The following is a 21,250-nucleotide window of genomic DNA, read 5'->3' as shown; positions in this document are numbered from 1 at the left end:
CTGCTTTTTGCAGGAAGATTTAAGCCTCTTGTGTACTTAGTTTGCGCGCTGCTTGCTGTACAACATCTTGGCTTGGTCGACCACCACTGCTTTTCACTTCCTGGAAGAAGTCACGTAACAGAATACAACCAATAGTGGCCGACCTTCATGTTAGCTATCAAGCTGTCTGACTGGTAAATCATTTTGACTTCAAATCAACTTAAAGCCCATTTATTTTCCTATTAACCTGCTCAACAGTCCTCTTTGGAAGTCTATTTATTTTCTCTACACCATAAACCACCTCCTGAACTCGTATTTACAACTGCACTTTTTAGCTCTATTTTTTGCAATGATCCAGCGTTTGCTGCTGCAATACAAATACGACTCTACTCAAAATGTTACTGCATGACAAAATTAGAGGAAAAGAAACAAACAACTTACACATGTATCAACTACATTTCTAATTGGCCTGAGGTAGTGCAGAGTGAAGAGACGTTTACAAGCTCTTAAAATTTTTTACACTAACGCTGCAGCCGTGAGCTCATGTCCTGACTGAGCATCGTCGCCATCCCAATTTACACGCCAACCTCACATTAATTCTTCTAATTCTTAATTTTTTTTATGAACGTTAGCATGCTAACGATTTTTGCTAGCATCTCTTATATTAGCATGCTAACGTTTTATGCTACTTTCTATGTCTACAGTGGTTCTTAACCTTGTTGGAGGTACCGAACCCCACCAGTTTCATATGCGCATTCACCGAACCCTTCTTTAGTGAAAAATATATATATATATTTTTTCAAATTCAAGAAAAAGTTATATGTTGTTTTACTGGTGCACAAAATGAACCTTGCATGAACATCACCTTGTTCAAAGAACAAAACCAACACAGTGCATGAACTCACAACAAATTACACACCTAACACACATTACCATGAATTGATTAACGTGGACCCCGACTTAAACAAGTTGAAAAATATATTCGGGTGTTACCATTTAGTGGTCAATTGTACGGAATATGTACTGTACTGTGTACACTGTACTGTTACATGTAATGTATTCTCTTCCTTTGCAATTTGCTAGTAAAAGTTTCAATCGATCAATCAAACAACCTGCAAATCAGATGGAAAATTAGAGGCAACATTGTTTGGAGGTATCCGTTATACGCCGATAGGGAGAAGTTTTTATTTACACGATGAGTCGGGTGTGTTTTGACCTCCGCCGAACCCCTGAGGCCGACTCACCGAACCCCTAGGGTTCGATCGAACCCAGGTTAAGAACCACTGGTCTACACCAACAAATACTGCATTTTGCTATTTCTTCTTACCCAGTCATGCGCTAGCTTACTAATCTTAGCATGGTAGTATGCTAACATTATCATGCTAACTTTTCCAGCTAATATTACACTTATTTTTTTACGAGCGAGAACGTTAGCATGCTAACGTTGCATGCTAGCTGTTTAGCTAATTTTGTATGCCTAAACCAGGGGTCAACAACCCAAAATGTTGAAATACCATATTTTTCGGAGTATAAGTCGCACTGGAGTATAAGTCGCACCTGCCGAAAATGCATAATAAAGAAGGAAAAAAACATATATAAGTCGCACTGGAGTATAAGTCACATTTTTGGGGGAAATGTATTTGATAAAAGCCATCACCAAGAATAGACATTTGAAAGGCAATTTAAAATAAATAAAGAATAGTGAACAACAGGCTGAATAAGTGTACGTTATATGAGGCATAAATAACCAACTGAGAACGTGCCTGGTATGTTAACGTAACATATTATGGTAAGAGTCATTCAAATAACTATAACATATAGAACATGCTATACGTTTACCAAACAATCTGTCACTCCTAATCGCTAAATCCCATAAAATCTTATACGTCTAGTCTCTTACGTGAATGAGATAAATAATATTATTTGATATTTTACGGTAATGTGTTAATAATTTCACACATAAGTCGCTCCTGAGTATAAGTCGCACCCCCGGCCAAACTATGAAAAAAACTGCGACTTATAGTCCGAAAAATACGATAGCCATACTGCAACAAAAATAAAAAATAAAAATCTGTCAAAGAATGTAAATTAAGTAGTGTAAGTGTCTATATCATCGATATTAGTCTACTATCAAAGGCTGACACAAATGTTTGTTGACAGAAATGTTGTATTTTAAGTTGTATTCTATTGGAAAACATTAGTAAAATGGAGGCTTCTCACAGGATGAGATAACTTCTGGAAATGACTGGCTCAGAATGGCCAAGGGTATAGATGTGTGTGTCCAAGTTAAAGGAAACAACTTTTTCTAATGGATTTATTACAATATTTGCAAGCTGGGTAACGTTTGCTGTGGTCTGGAACAACATGGCACACAAACAACTAAATGCCGCCAATATTACATTGATTGATTGATTGAGACTTTTATTAGTAGATTGCACAGTACAGTACACATTCCGTACAATTGACCACTGAATGGTAACACCCGAATAAGTTTTTCAACTCGTTTAAGTCGGGGGTCCACGTTAATCAATTCCTGGTAATACAGATAATGTGTCATGAGACATGCAAATATAAATTAAACACACAGAGGACATAAGTAAAGGAAATTAAATAAGATCAAGTATAGTTTCAAGTTTATTCACAATACCATAGAACAATTACAATAGTAGTGAATATCATTTAAGGATGGTGGTAAGTGAAAGGGTCCCCCAAATAAGCTAGAAAAAGCTTTTAGCAAGGGGTCCGGAGGAAAGTATATGCATGGAATGCTGAAACATGGTGGTAAGCACAAAAAACGCTATATGATAAACACAAAATAAGAGTACTAAAGCAAGCATACACATACATACATACATACATACATACATTCATTCAACCATGCAAAAAACCAACAGTAGACTACCCCACATGAGGCATTAGAGATAGGTGGTTAATAGGTAAGATTTCAGTTTCTTTTTGAAGTTGGAGAATGAATACAGCATCCTGAGGCTCTCATCAAGCCGGTTCCAAATCTTTGGTCCCCTCGAGCAGTACAAGCCAGTAGACGATGTCTACCTGATATCAGTCAAAGTTACGAGTGTTGTGGGCATGCGTGGGATGATAGATAGGAACCAAGCTACAGAGCCTAAGATTCAGCCTGTGGATGACTTGATAGGTTAGACAAGCATTGTGATGAATATTGAACTCTGTCAGTCTTAAGAGATGATCATTATGGAATAGATGTCAAGTGGGGGGCATTAAACTTGGACCATGACAGGACCCGTATGATTTTCTTTTGCATTATACCTACAAATGAGGCATAATGATGCAATATGTACATACAGCTAGCCTATTTAGCATGTCAGCACCGATTAGCTTGCTGTCATGCATTGACCAAATATGCCTGATTAGCACGCCAACAAGTCAACGACATCAACAAAGCTCACCTTTGTGCATTCACGCACAGCATACAAAGTTTGGTGGACAAAATGAGACAAAGAAAGAGTGGCATAAAACACGTCTTTCTGTGGCAGCGTCGGAGAAAGTAGTACATGTACACAAGGATCGCTGAAATTAGTAGGATAAAACGGTGCTTGCCAAATAGTCTCATCAGTGAAGCATGTATAACATAAAAAGTGGGATTTCTAACAATTAGGAAGGTTTCTGTCATGTTTGTTCTCCTACAGAAAATATATCAAAACAAAAAATATATATTTTTCTTCATCTTTTGCCATTTTCACACATCTCTGAAAGAGGTCCAGGGAGCCACTAATGCCGCGGGTTGCTGATCCCCGGCCTAAACCTAATCAATCATGGCCTTTCTTCCCGGTACTTTTGACCACGTTTGCTAACCTACTCAGTGGCCTTGTGGTTAGAGTGTCCGTCCTGAGATCAGTAGGTTGTGAGTTCAAACCCCAGCCGAGTCATACCAAAGACTATAAAAATGGGACCCATTACCTCCCTGCTTGGCACTCAGCATCAAGGGTTGGAATTGGGGGTTAAATCACCAAAAATGATTCCCGGGCGCAGCCGCCGCTGCTGCCCACTGCTGCTGCCCACTGCTGCTGCCCACTGCTCCCCTCACCTCCCAGAGGGTGAACAAGGGGATGGTCAAATGCAGAGGACAAATTTCACCACACCAAGTGTGTGTGTGACTATCATTGGTACTTTAACTTTAACGTAACAGTTAACCTGCGTTAGGAAAATCATAGTTTGTTTTCATATGTGAAGCAAGTTTGCTGGCAGTTTACATGAGTTACCACTTTCACTGTTAGCATACTTGTAAGAAAGTTAGCATGCTAACGTTGTATGGAAGCTGTTTAGGTAATGTTGCAAGCTTAAACCTATTTACTACTCGGTCCTTTTCGACCAAGTGACTGTTAACATTTACAATGGTTTTAATGCACAAGAGGAATTTCCCTGCACATATACACACACACACACATATATATATATACACACACACACACACATACACACACACACCCACACACACACACACACATATATGCATATGAGTTAGCTGGCAATAATTCATGCACACATGAGAGCGTTTGAATGGAGGTGAGGTCACACACAAGCCAGCCCCACGCGGAGAAAGCCATTAACTGGGATGCCCTTTACTGCTCCTGAAGTCGGTCCCTGGCTGAGTCATAATGCCTTCTCAGGGGTCTGTTTTTTTTATAGTACATTCAGGTTTTTGTTGCAGTTGACTTTGTTTTTATACGCCAATTATGAACGACATCCTAGAAAAAAGCTGCCTTAGGTTCGTAATTAAATGCTTATGCTCAGCATTGTTCTATTTCAACACTATAGTATATCACATCATACTTCTATCCATCTTCCGCTTATCCGAGGTCGGGTCGCGGGGGCAGCAGCCTAAGCAGAGAAGCCCTGACTTCTCTCTCCCCAGCCACTTTGTCTCGTTCCTCCCGGGGGGATTCCGAGGCATTCCCAAGCCAGCTGGGAGACATAGTCTGTCCAACGTGTCCTGGGTCTTTGCCGTGGCTTCCTACTGGTCGGACATGCCTTAAATACGTCCCCAGAGAGGCGTCCGGGGGTGGGGCATCCTGACCAGATGTCCGAACCACCTCAGCTGGCTTATCTCGATGTGGACAAAGCTTCTCACCCTACCTCTAACAGGCACCCGACGTAGGAAACTCATTTCGAACCCTTGTACCTGTGATCTTGTCCTTTCAGTCATAACCCAAAGCTCATGACCATAGGTGAGGGTAGCAACGTAGATCGAGCGGTAAATTGAGAGCTTTGCCTTCTGGCTCAGCTCTTTCTTCATCACAACAGATCAATACAGCGTCCGCATTACTGCAGATGCTTCACCGATCCGCCTCTGATCTCACGGCCCACTCTTCCCTCACTCGTGAACAAGACACCGAGGTACTTGAACTCCTCCATTGGGGCAATATCTCCTCCCCAACCAGGAGATGGCACTCTAACCTTATCCGGGTGAGAACAATGGACTCGGACTTGGAGGTGCTCATTTTCATCCAAGTCATGTCACACTCGGCTGCGAACCGATCCAGTGAGAGCTGAATATCCTGACCAGATGAAGCCAGCAGGACCAGATCATCTGCAAAAAGCAGAGACCTAATCCTGGATCCCCTCAATGCCCTGACGGCGCCTAGAAATTATAATTATAAACAGAACCGGTGACAAAAGGCAGCCCTGGCGGAGTCCAACCCTCACTGGAAACGGGTCCGACTTACAATGCGGACCAAGCTCTGACCCCAATCATACATGGAGCGGACCGCCACTGCAAAGCTCTATGGTCAGACTTAATAACAAATCATTTTCCAATGAGATAGTACCTCAAAGTGTTCAAGGCTCATTTAATGGCTAGAGCCTCTTTCTCAACTGTTGACTACTTCACTTCTCTTGAGTACTCCCCACAGGACTTCCCGAGGGACACAGTTGAATGCCTTCTCCAAGTCCACAAAGCACATGTAGACTGGTTGAGCAAACTCCCATGCACCCTTGAGGACCCTGCCGAGAGTACAGAGCTGGTTCACAGTTCTGCGACCAGGACGAAAGTGCCCTTGCTGTGCGTTAAAGTGAGTCCCACTGGATCAAGCTTCTCCACCTTGCACACCAGCTCAGGCCCCTTCACCCTCAGCGAGGTGACCTTCCACGTCCTAAGAGCTAGCTTCTGTAGCCAAGGTTCGGACCGCCAAGGGCCCTGCCAGCTCACAAGGCACCCAAACTTTATACCCCTCCTATGAGTGGTGAAACCCATTGGAGGGGGGACCCATGTTGCCTCTTCGGGCTGTGCCCGGCCGGGCCCCATGGGCACAGGCCTGCCATCAAGCCCAACCACCAGGCCTGGCTCCAGATGGGAGGCCCCGGTGACCCGCGCCCGAGAAAGGGGATTATATTCCTTCTTTGTGTCTTTTCATAGAGGTCTTTGAGCTGTTCTTTGTCTGGTACCTCACCTGGGACCTGTTTGTCTTGGGAGACCTTACCAGGGGGAATAGAAGTGCCCCAGACAACATAGCTTCTAGGATCATTAGGACACTCGAACTCCTCTACCACGATAAGGTGGCAGCTCAGAGAGGAGATTACATGATACTATATGGCCTAATATGTTGTTACATTACATTGTTCTATTAAAATGACAATATGTTTGTTATTACAATAGTAGTGTGTGTGGTAGCTGAAACTGTCATTTCTCTATTTACCAGCAGAGGTCACTAAAGGATAATACAACTTCCGTTTTTTTTACATTAATCGCATTCTTCCCTGGAATCCTGCATATAGGCTCAACTATGTATATATTTATATATAGACCTGTATATTATTTCGTTTGTTTTATATATATATGTTTTTTTGTCTTTGGTCATTTTATTTACATGTGTGATTTCAAAAAGCGCCTCAATTGATACTTGACGAGCATTTGTGATTCTAGCAGTTGTAATCTGGGCTAACGTCCAGAAGATGGCAGCATTGTGTAAACAAGGGTATCAGTAAAAATGACGTCACTTAGTCGCTTTAAGACAGATTTATGTAAACAAAGACGACCATAGGATAGGAGAGGATATGAAAACTATGATGTTGTGCTCCAAATTTGGATTATTTGCGGAACTTGTGTGAGCCTATGGCCTTTACACTTTGTCACATATATTTATTTTACATTCTATTTTAGTTACTTTATTGAGTTTACAACCCCCTGGCGTTGTTTTTGTACTGTTTCTGTACTTGTTTTGTTTATTATTATTTCTTGATTATATGTAGATGTTGCATATTATAAATAAAGGTCTATAGATATAAAAAATATTTAAAAAAAATGATAGGAGACGATATACTTTATTTATCCCACGATGTATCATGTTGTATACTTGCATGTTCGAAATAAACTCAAACTCAACTCAACTCAACACGGGAGAAAGTACGAAATTATCGGTGCAGATTTAGAATGTCCACAAAAATAAGATAAAACAAAAGGGAAACATTAAAGAACACTAAGAACATAAAATACATAATAGTAATACACTTGAAGACTGTGGTTGGCGTTACCAACCAATAATGACGTCACAAGGAGCGTTGCATTTACTTCAAGACCAAAATACACAAAATATATCATTCCTATACAGAGTATCATATACTCAACTATATATATATTTATATATAGGCCTGTATATTAATTTGTTTGTTTTATATATATATATATATATATATATATATATATATATATATATATAGTGTTGTCTTTGGCCATTTTATTTACATGTGTGATTTCAAAAAGCGCCTCGATTGATACTTGACGAGCATTTGTGATTCTAGCAGTTGTAATGTGGGCTAACGTCCAGAAGGTAGCAGCATTGTGTAAACGAGGCCGAGGGTATCAGTAAAAATTACGTCACTTAGTCGCTTTAAAACAGATTTATGTAAACAAAGACGACCATAGTAATGGAGAGGTTATGAAAACTGAGATGATGTGCTCCAAATGTTGATTATTTACGGAACTTGTGTGCGCCTATGGCTTTACACTTTGTTACATATATTTATTTGCATTCTGTTTTAGTTACTTTACTGAGTTTACAACCCCCTGGCGCTGTTTTGTACTATTTCTGTACTTGTTTTGTTTATTATTATGTATTGATTGTATGTAAATGTTGCATAATATAAATAAAGGTCTATAAATATTTGAAAAAATAATAAAAGAATGATAGGAGAGGATATACTTTATTTATCACACACGGGAGAAAGTACGAAATTATCGGTGCAGATTCAGAATGTCCACAAAAATAAGATAAAACAAAAGGGAAACATTAAAGAACACAAAGAACATAACATACTTAATATTGATACACTTGAAGACTGTGGTTGGCGTTACCAACCAATAATGACGTCACAAGGAGCATTTTACTTCAAGACCAAAATACACAAAATATATCGTTCCTATACAGAGTATTATACATCCAACTGACTGAATTCTTATTTAAAATACGCCACAAAATATATTTGTACTACTTTCGCTGACTTTTGACTGTCACAGGGAGACAGGTGGTAGTGTGGCCATCTTGGAAATTGGCGGTGCGTTCGCTGACAGTCGGACATACAACATCCAACGGCATTCTGGTTCGCTGCTTTGGACTCGAGAGGCTTTCAATTCCGATGCCAACTGAACGCACCTAAGAGGAACATCCTGCCTTGCCTGGGTCGGAACACCGGAGCTTGGGGGGCTTGCCGGCGGGGGTCTGCCGTGACGGTGACACAGTGGACGGAGCCGCCGAAGTGATGTCTGCGCCGGGGTTCACCAACGTGAACGGCGCCTTCGGCCACAGCCAGAAGCCGACGCCGAATGGTGGAGCTGCTGCCCACCGCCAGAAGGGTAAAAGTAGGCCGGATGATGTTAGCCAGCTCGCTGGGCTTTAGCATGCTAATGCTAAGGGCTTGTTTTTACCGTTTGTCCCTTCATGTGTCTTTTATTTGCATCTAACTCTACATTGACAACAACAGCAACATACTTGTCTGTTAAGCTGGACTAAGCGAACCAATCAGAGTAGACAGCTGCTCGCATTAGCCCAGCATAGATGGGTCAGTAATGATTGTGACACATCGCGGTACGTTATTTCATAATATAGCAATTGTTTCCCTTCGAGACGATATCCACGCGTGCACCAAAACAACTTATTGTCGACGTGTGTCACCAACATAATTACACTGCCCTACTGAGCGAACAGCTGCAACTAAGTTCATAGAGTAGGACGATATCAGAATCTCACGGTACGATATTGTCACGATATTATTGCAGTTCTGTCTAAAAAAGACTTAAAATACATGCCTTAGTTTTTTACTAAGTGCTACATATGTTATGAATAAACATACAAACCCAGTTCCCATATGAGTTGGGAAATTGTGTTAGATGTAAATATAAACGGAATACAATGATTTGCAAATCCTTTTCAACCCATATTCAATTGAATGCACTACAAAGACAAGATATTTGATGTTCAAACTCATAAACTTTATTTTTTTTGCAAATAATAATTAACTTAAAATTTCATGGCTGCAACACGTGCCAAAGTAGTTGGGAAAGGGAATGTTCACCACTGTGTTACATGGCCTTTCCTTTTAACAACACTCCGTAAACGTTTGGGAACTGAGGAGACACATTTTTTAAGCTTCTCAGGTGGAATTATTCCCCATTCTGGGTGTTGTTGATAAACGGTTTTCGCCTTGCATAGGAGAGTTTTAACTTGCACTTACAGATAGTAGCAACCAACTGTAGTTACTGACAGTGGGTTTCTGAAGTGTTCCTGGGCCCATGTGGTGATATCCTTTACACACTGATGTCGCTTGTTGATGCAGTACAGCCTGAGGGATCGAAGGTCACAGGCTTAGCTGCTTACATGCAGTGATTTCTCCAGATTCTCTGAACCCTTTGATGATATTACGGACCGTAGATGGTGAAATCCCTAAATTCCTTGCAATAGCTGGTTGAGAAAGGTTTTTCCTAAACTGTTCAACAATTTGCTCACACATTTGTTGACAAAGTGGTGACCCTCGCCCCATCCTTGTTTGTGAATGCCTGAGCATTTCATGGAATCTACTTTTATATCCAATCCATCCATCCATTTTCCATTTTATACCCAATCATGGCACCCACCTGTTCCCAATTTGCCTGTTCACCTGTGGGATGTTCCAAATAAGTGTTTGATGAGCATTCCTCAACTTTATCAGTATTTATTGCCACCTTTCCCAACTTCTTTGTCACGTGTTGCTGGCATCAAATTCTAAAGTTAATGATTATTTGCACAAAAAAAATTGTTTATCAGTTTGAACATCAAATATGTTGTCTTTGTAGCATATTCAACTGAATATGGGTTGAAAATGATTTGCTAATCATTGTGTTCCATTTATATTTACATCTAACACAATTCCCCAACTCATATGGAAACGGGGTTTGTACACAAACCTAATGCTCAAATCTTTAATCCTATGTATTACTAATACAGGTATTTTCTTTTTTTTTTCATTTAATTTTTATTGGCATCCAGACATCAAACATTATATTTACATGCATCATATATTTATTGTCTGCCCTAAATGTCAAAATATGTTTTTGTTTATATCCCAGTGATGCCCCCCCGACCCCAAAAGAAAGAAACAGCAAGAAAACAAAATAGCTATATTTACAGATTAATTAATTAAGTAAAGAAAAACAAGTAAAAAATAAATAATTATAAGAATAATCAGAAATAAAATAATATAAACAAATAGTAAATAATAATAATTAAAAAAAAAAAATATATAGACATATATCAGTGGTTCTTAACCTGGGTTCGATGGAACCCTAGGGGTTCGGTGAGTCGGCCTCAGGGGTTCGGCGGAGGTCAAAACACACCCGACTCATCGTGTAAATAAAAACTTCTCCCTATCGGCGTATAACGGATACGGCAACAGCAAAAGTCAGACTGGTTTGCAGGTGTGTAATTTGTTGTGAGTTTATGCACTGTGTTGGTTTTGTTGTTTGAACAAGGTGATGTTCATGCACGGTTCATTTTGTGCACCAGTAAAACAACATGGTAACACTTAGTATGGGGAACATATTCACCATTAATTAGTTGCTTATTAACATGCAAATTAGTAACATTTTTAAAAAAAAATATTTTTATATATTTGCACATTGTTTTTCTAGCATGCACACATCGCACTGTATGGAATGGCCTCAATCTCGTTACCTTGCGTAATGACAATAAAGCTGATTCTATTCTATTCTATATTGGCTCTTAACTAGTCATTATTAAGTACTTATTAATGCCTTATTAGGCATGGCCTTATTATAAGCCTAACCCTCTAACCCTAATCAAATAACTCTAAATTAAGTCTTTGTTACTTAGAATATGTTCCCCTAGTGTCCAAAAAACTCTAAATTAAGTCTTTGTTACTTAGAATAAGTTCCCCATACTAAAGTATTACCAAAAACATATAACTTTGTCTTGAATTTGAAAAAAAACAAAACATTTTATTTTTCACTCAAGAAGGGTTCGGTGAATGCGCATATGAAACTGGTGGGGTTCAGTACCTCCAACAAGGTTAAGAACCACTGCTTTAATCCTATGCATTACTTCAAAAAGGTATTTTCTTTTTTTTTTCATTTAATTTTTATTGGCATCCTGACATCAAACATCATATTTACATACATCATATATTTGTTGTCTGCTCTAAATGTCAAAATATGTTTTTGTTTATATCCCAGTGATGCCCCCGTCCTCCAAAAAAAAGAAACAGCAAGAAAACAAAATAATAATATTTACAGATGAATCAATTAAGTAAAGAAAATAGAGTAAAATAAATAAATAATAATAACAATAATCAGAAATAAAATAAAAATATAAAGAAATAGTAAATAATTATATATACATATATATACAGACATACAATCCAATCCAATCCACTTTATTTATATAGCACATTTAAACAACAAAAATGTTTCCAAAGTGCTGCACAACAATATTAAAAACAATATTAAAAACAATATTCAAATATTATCCTTAGCTCCACCAATGACTGAAAAAAAACAAATAAATAAATAAATATAAAACCAATATAAAAATAAATATGATTAAAAACGATTTTAAAGGGTAAAACCAATTAAAACAGTAAATAGATATCAAAATGTATTAAAAAAAACACAGAGAACAACAGAGGACCACAGAACTCACGTAGTGTTAAAAGCCAAGGAATAAAAGTGGGTCTTAAGACGAGACTTAAAACACTCCACTGTGGGAGCAGTTTGAACATGGAGGGGCAGAGTGTCCCAGAGCTTAGGGCCGACCACAGAGAAGGCCCTGTCTCCCCTGGATTTCAGTCTGGTCTTGGGCACCACGAGCTGGAGCTGGCTCTCGGACCTTAGAGCGCGCGCAGGAGTGTAAATTTGGATGAGGTCCGAGATATACTGAGGTGCCAGTCCATGTAAAGCTTTAAAAACAAACAGCAAGGTTTTAAAATCAATTCTAAAATGAACAGGGAGCCAGTGCAAACTCTGAAGAATTGGGGTTGTATATGAAGTAATCATTTATTTTTATTTTTTGTAAACAGTACAATCACTATTTCGAGAAATTAAAATCAGGCTTGTGGGGTGTGACATAATTGACCCAATTTTCCCAGTATTAAGTATCCATCTTCTTCCGCTTATCCGAGGTCGGGTCGCGGGGGCAGCAGCCTAAGCAGGGAAGCCCAGACTTCCCTCTCCCCAGCCATTTCGTCCAGCTCCTCCTGGGGGATCCCGAGGCCTTCCCAGGCCACCCGGGAGACATAGTCTTCCCGACGTGTCCTGGGTCTTCCCCGTAGCCTCCTACCGGTCGGACGTGCCCGAAACACCTCCCTAGGGAGGCGTTCGGGTGGCATCCTGACCAGATGCCACCCGAACCACCTCATTTGGCTCCTCTCGATGTGGAGGAGCAGTGGCTTTAGTTTGAGCTCCTCCCGGATGACAGAGCTTCTCACCCTATCTCTAAGGGAGAGCCCCGCCACCCGGCAGAGGAAGCTCATTTCGGCCGCTTGTACCCGTGATCTTGTCCAGTATTAAGTACATTTCTCCAATTTATAATTAATAAAAGCAGTTATCTTCTCAATTGTATAGACGTCCATTGTGATTTCCATCCATTGCTTCAAAGTTGGGCTGTCCTGGGATATCCATTTCCTAGTGATGGTCTTTTTTACAGGCCACTAGTAGTATATTCATTAAGTGTTTATCTTTTTTCAGCCAGTCCTGAGGTACATGTCCGAAAAACAGAGTCTTACTTTAAAGGGGTACTTCACATTTGAAAATATCCTGTAGAGCTTGGTGTATCTCTTTCCAATAATCCTTTATGGTGGAGCAGTCCCAGAAAACATGGTAGTGGTTTGCATTTAAGTTCCCACAAAAAGGTATTTTCCAAAGTACAAAGAACAATGTTTCAAAAAGCAAATGCAAAAAACTTTCAGTTAAGTGTCTTAAAACTGACATTGGAGACACACTGCCGTAAGGAAGCCTGGTTTGAAGTGTTTGATTAATTGATATTTGGCCTGGCTTAGGGCCGGGCCGATAAAACCATATCAATGTATATCGCAATAGACACATAATTGATATCAATATAAAATGCGTCCGATAACATATTTGATATACCGTATTTTCCGACGATAAGGCACACTTCAAATGCTTTTTTCTCTCAAAACTCGACAGTGCGCCTTATAACCCGGTGCGCCTAATATACGGAATAATTCTGGTTTTGCTTACCGACCTCGAAGCAATTTTGTTTGGGTCATGGTGTATTAAGTGTGACCAGTAGATGGCAGTCAAACATAAGAGATACATGTAGACTGCAATATGATGCCAGTATGACTCAAGTAAACAACATCAACATTGTATATGTTCCAGTGAAAATATAGAACATTACACACGGCGCTCAAAAATCTATCAAAATGTTTTAGTACGACTTTGGTAATCTATGAAGCCGCACCGCTTGATGTGCTTCAACATAGGAGTATTATTAGGGTGTTTGCATCAGTCCATCTAAGATGAGCTTGTGCCCAGCGAAGCCGTCAGCATTTTCTGGGTGTTGTTGATAAATGGCTTTTGCTTTGCATAGTGCCAACTTCACTGGTTTTGGGGTTTGTACATAGGCCGGAGACCAGATATTAAAACGACGACTCAAGAATAGAGAAATATATCGTACATTTTTTTGTGTTACGACATATATCGTAATATCGCACAGCACTACCGTGGTGTTATCACATATCTTGGGGAAGAAGGGGCTAGCCCCCAAAAGACATTGATATTTGCGCCATTAGGAGATAATGCTCTTTATCAACTGTGCCGAAGTAGGAAGCTCAACTCCCGAAAGTGGGCTGTGAATATGACCCAAGGTCCAGATGTCCTGCCGCAGCCCTCACCAAAGAAGATCTAAACCGTGTTCACTCAGTGTGAGAATAACTGCGGTTCTTGCTGAGAACATAGAGGACAGCCTAGAACGAGACAAATACTTTCGATGACAAATCAACAACAAGGCAATAAAAGAAACAACTCACAAAGACCTGCGTGGGTGCGCCTTTAAAAAGGCGGTGTCTGTTGCCGAGCGACATGTGATGTCAGCAAGGGTTTGTTTCTGTTGAATCTTTTCTCTTAAAATGAATGAAGCCGATTTATTTTTTGGTCCCCTTTATTTTGAAAAGTGTCTAAATATTTTTTTGGTGTCGGTACCAAAAACTGGTATCAGGACAACCTTAGACAGCAACTACCGTAATTTCCGGACTATAAGGGGCACTTAAAATCCTTTTTTCCCTCAAAGCTCGACAGTGCGCCTTATAACCCGGTGCACCTAATGTACGGAATAATTCTGGTTTTGCTTACCGACCTCGAAGCAATTTTTTTTGGTACATGGTGTAATAAGTGTGACCAGTAAATGGCAGTCAAACATAAGAGATACATGTAGACTGCACTATGATGGCAATATGACTCAAGTAAACAACACCAACATTTTATATGTTCCATTGAAAATATAGAACATTACACACGGCGCTCAAAAATCCATCAAAATGTTTTAGTACGACTTTGGTAAGCTATGAAGCTGCTCCGCTTGATGTGCTTCAACATAGGAGTATTATTATGGTGTGTGTATAAGATAAGACATATTATCTGGCGTTTTGTTTCGCGATATTATGCAAAATCAAATTTTCTTACCTTCTGGTACCTGCTGATCTGTATTTGGGATCTGCATAAATCCTGAAAAATTGCACGCGCCCGCCTTTATAGTCTGTGCTGACACCGTAGTCGATAAGCTTCTTCTTTTTCTCTATCTTCTTGTTATGGGACATTCGTCCTCTGCTGTTGCCATTTCTAATATAAAGTAGTGTAAAGTTCTTACTTATATCTGTCAGTAAACCCGCCATGAAAGCGCTAAAACATACCGGTGTAGTGAGTTTACATTATTCACCCAAGTAACTTTAGTTATTAGAGAGTTCCAGTCGGACGGTTTTTCACGGGTGGTGTTGTTTCCGGATGAGGAGATGCTGCTCCGGTATTGTTTGAAGTAAAGTCTGAATGTCATTAAAACAGTTAGCTCCATCTTTTGACACTTCTTCCACCCCCGTCCTTGCACGCTACACCGCTACAACAAAGATGACGGGGAGAAGACGCTGCAAGCCACGTAAATAAGACCGCCCACAGAACGACGCATCTGGAAGCGACTATCAGAAAGCGGCTTGAAGATGATCTGTAAAACATCATCTATGCAACATTTTGACCAAAGAACTACCATTACATGTTATGTAGACCACAAGGAAGTGTTTTAGAAAAAAAACAACTAATATGACTCCTTTTATGCGCCCTATAATCCGGTGCGCCTTATATATGAAAACAGACCATTCATCGGCAGTGCGCCTTATAATCCGTTGCGCCCTATGGTCCGGAAAATACAGTATTAAGGACGACTTATAACAATAAACAAGCCGCATATGTGTTTGCTAAATGTAATTCTCTATTTCCAGGTCCAGTTCAGAACTACACGGCCACATATTCAAACACAGCTTACTATGGCACTCCCCCTCAGCAACAGGGCTACTCCGTCATCCCTTCAGACTTACCAAGCAAAGTCCCCGTCACGAACAATGCCCACAGTGCTAATTACTACTACCAGAACCACCATCAGCAGCACCATGTAGCGCCCCGCTCCAGCGCCGCAGCCATGCGCTCCTCGGCGCCCGGCGCCCACTACGCCCCGCCGCCATTCCAGCAGCACCATCCGCCCTACCCCACTCCAGGTAGCTACTATGGACAGCCTTCATACCACGCGCCCCCAGCTCAGTGCCAGCAGCAGCAGCCCACGTTGTTACCGGCCCCACCCAGCGGACCCGGGGCCCCCACCTACCCCATTGTTTCCTACCCGTCCGCGGCAGGTACGAGCCAGTACGGCACTCTCACCTCCACGCAGACCGCCGCCACGCCCGGGCTGACGCCGTACAGCGGCCCCCTGCAGGGATCCACACCAGCAGCATTGCATCCTGGGTACAGCGTAGCCCCTCCTACACAGAATGGTCAAGGAAGCACAAGTAGGATTTCATGTCGTCTTTCCTTCTTGTAAATATGTTCTGAACTCCTGTTTCCATGCCGAATAATGCTGCACAAATGAGTTGTCGAGTAACGGAGGTCTGCAGCAGTGCTCAACTTCCTAAAACTGACACGTTGAGACTGGGTCAACAGCATTGATTGATTGATTGAAACTTGTATTAGTAGATTGCACAGTGAAGTACATATTCCGTACAATTGACCACCAAATGGTAACACCCGAATAAGTTTTTCAACTTGTTTAAGTCGGGGTCCATGTTAATCAATTCATGGTACAAATATATTATCAGTATAATACAGTCATCACACAAGTTAATCATCAGAGTATATATACATTGAATTATTTACAATATGGGGGGTGGGATGTGGAGGGTAGGGGGTAGGTTAGGTTGGGTTGCTATCAGCATATTTCAGTCATCAACAATGTTATCATCTGAGAAATGGGCATTGTAACCGTGTATGTCTGACTTGGTAGGATATGTACAGCGAGCGGTGAACATAGTGAGCTCAGAAAGCATAAGAACAATTATATACATTTGATTATTTACAATCCGGGGAGGTGGGATGTGGTGAGAAGAGGGGGTTAGGTTAGGGTTGTAGCTGCCTGGAGGTGTTCTTTTAGTGCGGTTTTGAAGGAGGATAGAGATGCACTTTCTTTTACACCTGTTGGGAGTGCATTCCATATTGATGTGGCATGGAAGGAGAATGAGTTAAGACCTTTGTTAGATCGGAATCTGGGTTTGACGTGGTTAGTGGAGCTCCCCCCTGGTGTTGTGGTTATGGCGGTCATTTACGTTCTGGAAGTAGTTTGACATGTACTTCCGTATCAGGGAGGTGTAGCGAATTTTATAGAACAGGCTCAGTGCAAGTTGTTTAATTCTGTCCTCCACCCTGAGCCAGTCCACTTTGGAGAAGTGGGTAGGAGTGAGGTGTGATCTGGGGTGGAGGTCGAGAAGTAACCTCACTAGCTTATTCTGGGATGTTTGGAGTCTAGATTTTAGGGTTTTGGAGGTGCTGGGGTACCAGGAGGTGCATGCGTAATCGAAAAATGGTTGAATGAGAGTTCCCGCTAGAATCTTCATGGTGCTTTTGTTGACCAGAGAGGAGATTCTGTATAGAAATCTTGTTCATTGATTGCCATTTTATCACAGGAAAGGTTAGCCTTTAGAAGGGAACCTAGGTAGGTGACCTCATCTTTCCTGGTGATAACAATGTCACCCACTTTTATAGTGAAGTCACTGCTGGTTTGCGGCCGAGCGGTGCACTCCTTTTTTGGAGAGCAGTGCAAAAAGAGGCAACAAAAAAGTTAAGACAAGACAAAGAAGCAAGCAGGAGAGATAACGGAGAGGAAAGGGGAGCGTCCGCCCTCGATGAGTGCCAGTGAGAAATGTTGATAATCCATTCCGGTTTACGACTTCAGTTGTAGAAAATACGATTTTCAAATGAAAAATAATTAACTTTAAAATCGAAGCTACGTAGCTTAACTACATTTCCCAGTAGCTTGGCAGTACCGTCGCCACTTTTTAAACAAGAAACGGTTTCCGTAGCTTAGCTATTTTTAGACCAAACAATCATTTATTTTTCCCGTATACTTTATCCCCTGCCTTGGGAGTTGCACTAGTCCAATTCTCTTTCTCTTCTCCCTCGCTCGTCTTTTGTAGCATGTAGCACATTCACACACTAGGGCCAAATTAGTGTTGCCAATCACCCTATCCCCAGGTGCATGTTTTGGAGGTGGGAGGAATTCAAGCAAAATGTACGACGAAGTGAGGAAGATCATAGCCACACAATTAAGTAAAGTCACTTACTTGGCGCTGACCACTTCTAGCAGAACCACAGAACTGTGTGACAGTCCATTACATCGTCGACTGGGAATTAAAAATTGCCTGCCTGCAAATGTATTTTTTATCAGAGTTTGATACATATTGTATTATTTGCACAGCTATGTTATTTATTTTACGTAGTTATTATTTATGTTATGTAATTTTGTGCAACTTAAACCGTTTCTTTTCTGTGCTGTTAATACTGGAGATGTCCGATAATGGCTTTTTTGCCGATATCCGATATTCCGATATTGTCCAACTCTTAATTACCGATTCCGATATCAACCGATATCGATATATACAGTCGTGGCATTAACACATTATTATGCCTAATTTTGTTGTGATGCCCCGCTGGATGCATTAAACAATGTAACAAGGTTTTCCAAAATAAATCAACTCAAGTTATGGAAAAAAATGCCAACACAGCATTGCCATATTTATTATTGAAGTCACAAAGTGCATTATTTTTTTTAACATGCCTCAAAACAGCAGCTTGGAATTTGGGACATGCTCCCCCTTAGAGAGCATGAGGAGGTTGAGGTGGGCGGGGTTGAGGTGGGAGGGGGATAGGGGGTAGCCGGGGGGTGTATATTGTAGCGTCCCGGAAGAGTTAGTGCTGCAAGGGGTTCTGGGTATTTGTTCTGTTGTGTTTATGTTGTGTTACGGTGCGGATGTTCTCCCGAAATGTGTTTGTCATTCTTGTTTGGTGTGGGTTCACAGTGTGGCGCATATTTGTAACAGTGTTAAAGTTGTTTATACGGCCACCCTCAGTGTGACCTGTATGGCCGTTGACCAAGTATGCTATGCATTCACTTGTGTGTGTGGAAAGCCGTAGATATTATGTGATTATGCCGGCACGCAAAGGCAGTGCCTTTAAGGTTTATTGGCGCTCTGTACTTCTCCCTACGTCCGTGTACACAGCGGCGTTTTAAAAAGTCATAAATTTTACTTTTTGAAACCGATACCGATAATTTCCGATATTACATTTTAAAGCATTTATCGGCCGATAATATCGGCAGTCCGGTGTTATCGGACATCTCTAGTTAATACCCATCTTGACTAACTGGGTTAATAAAAGTGCCACTGGCTGTTTAAAGTACAGTTGTAATTCACCTCAATTTCAGTGAATCTCGCTCAAAAATGAATATAAAATGTATACATTCACAGAAACATATATCGAGATATATTATCGAATATCGAGTTTAAGCAAAAATATATTGAGACATACTTTTTCGTCCATATCGCCCAGCCCTACTGTTAAGTCCTGCTGTCTGTTTACAAATAGCCCACCAACACTACGACCACCAGGCCTCTCTCAACTACGACTCCTTCGGTGGGAGTGCGAACGGAGAGCGACCGCCTTCAGGAACCCCCTCTACGTCAGTCCATTCTTCACCGGGCCACAATCAAGGTAAATGGACATAACATGATCCCTCACATTTACTGTCCATCATTGTGTCTTTATTAGTAGACACTATAAGCTATCTTTTTTTCCCCTTCTGTATGTGGTTATGCTTGATGTGTACTTTGATTTCCATATGTTAACTATTACCTCCGCTTCAAATGTGCTGATATGAGTGTTAACAGGGCGATGTTTTTGAAATAATGGCGACCGGTTTGCTGTTATTATTAATAATAATGATTATAATTTCATTATTATTGTTGTTATTATTACAGTGTTTCTATGCATGTACAGTTTTAGTATTGTTACTGACAATTAAAAAGGTATATACAGTGGTACCTAGGTTTGCATTTATCCATTGCAAAAAGTCCTGCAAAGACTGAATCGTATGAAAACCGAAGCATTTTTAAAAAAAAGTTAAAGTACCAATGATTGTCACACACACACTAGGTGTGGCGAGATTATTCTCTGCATTTGACCCATCACCCTTGATCACCCCCTGGGAGGTGAGGGGAGCAGTGGGCAGCAGCGGTGGCCGCGCCCGGGAATCATTTTGGTGATTTAACCCCCAATTCCAACCCTTGATGCTGAGTGCCAAGCAGGGAGGTAATGGGTCCCATTTTTTTTATAGTCTTTGGTATGACTCGGCCGGGGTTTGAACTCACAACCTACCGATCTCAGGGCGGACACTCTAACCACTAGGCCACTGAGTAGGTAAGAAATAAACGGTAACCGCATTATATATTAAGAAAATCCAAACAAATTGTTTCAAACACCCAATAATAATAACAACCAATTTTTTTTAAAGAGAATGTGTATAGAATGCAAACAACATTGTAAAGTACTTATAAATTATTAGAATTAGAGGTTTAAGTCTTTGGCCACCTCACGATTCGATTATGATTACAATTAAGGAGCTACGATTCGATTAAATATTGATTATTGATGCATCTTTAATTTATGTATTTTGATGCAGTTTTCAATTTCTTTTAGTTTCACTAAATAAGTGTTTATCATTTGCAAATTAAAAAAAAATAATTTAAATCAATTCCCATATTTATGAAAGTAATGAAAATGTGTGCAAAACTGGACCATATAATAAAGTAGCTGGTCGGATCTCTTAATGAGGTGGCTCGCTGAAGTCAGTCAAATTTTAGAACTGTTTGCATTCCTTTATTTGCAATAAATAAATCGATTATTGACGTTTACTAATCAATTCTATAATCGTCTTTGTCCGAATTCCGATGCATCTAAAAATCTATTTTTTTTTCCACACACCTCGAATTAGAATGTATTTACATTTTTATTAAATTATAACAAATCAAATGAATGGACAAACATTTACCATCAGCTTTACCTTTTATTTAAGACTCCTGTTGGTAAAAATGGTGATAAAGCAGAGAGGGGGGAGGGCAGAAGACAACCAACTGTGTACTTTACTACAAGTTCTCTTTATAATTCAATAGTGTTCCTCAATTTCTTTGTCAAAGTGCTAGCACTCGC

At 40.5% G+C, this 21,250-nt stretch overlaps 1 protein-coding gene across 6 annotated transcripts in view; it reads left to right on the top strand.

The window, feature by feature from the left end:
• Positions 1 to 8,404: 8,404 nt before the first annotated feature.
• sec24b (SEC24 homolog B, COPII coat complex component) overlaps positions 8,405 to 21,250 on the top strand; it is a 63,209-nt gene continuing 50,363 nt past the window's right edge. For 2 of the 6 annotated variants that reach the window (XM_072914891.1, XM_072914892.1), the window contains exons 1-3: positions 8,405 to 8,809; positions 15,946 to 16,506; positions 19,631 to 19,756. In XM_072914891.1, coding sequence (XP_072770992.1) covers positions 8,710 to 8,809; positions 15,946 to 16,506; positions 19,631 to 19,756 — 787 coding nt within the window. In that variant the 5' untranslated portion in view covers positions 8,405 to 8,709. The remainder of the gene's footprint in view (positions 8,810 to 15,945; positions 16,507 to 19,630; positions 19,757 to 21,250) is intronic. The other 4 variants (XM_061976779.1, XM_061976778.1, XM_061976780.1 and 1 more) reach the window with 3 other exon arrangements.

The sequence above is a fragment of the Nerophis lumbriciformis genome, linkage group LG16 (genome assembly GCF_033978685.3).
Source record: "Nerophis lumbriciformis linkage group LG16, RoL_Nlum_v2.1, whole genome shotgun sequence".
Taxonomy (NCBI): domain Eukaryota; kingdom Metazoa; phylum Chordata; class Actinopteri; order Syngnathiformes; family Syngnathidae; genus Nerophis; species Nerophis lumbriciformis.
Note: the sequence above shows the minus strand (reverse complement) of the source record. Positions and strands in the feature narration are given on the sequence as shown.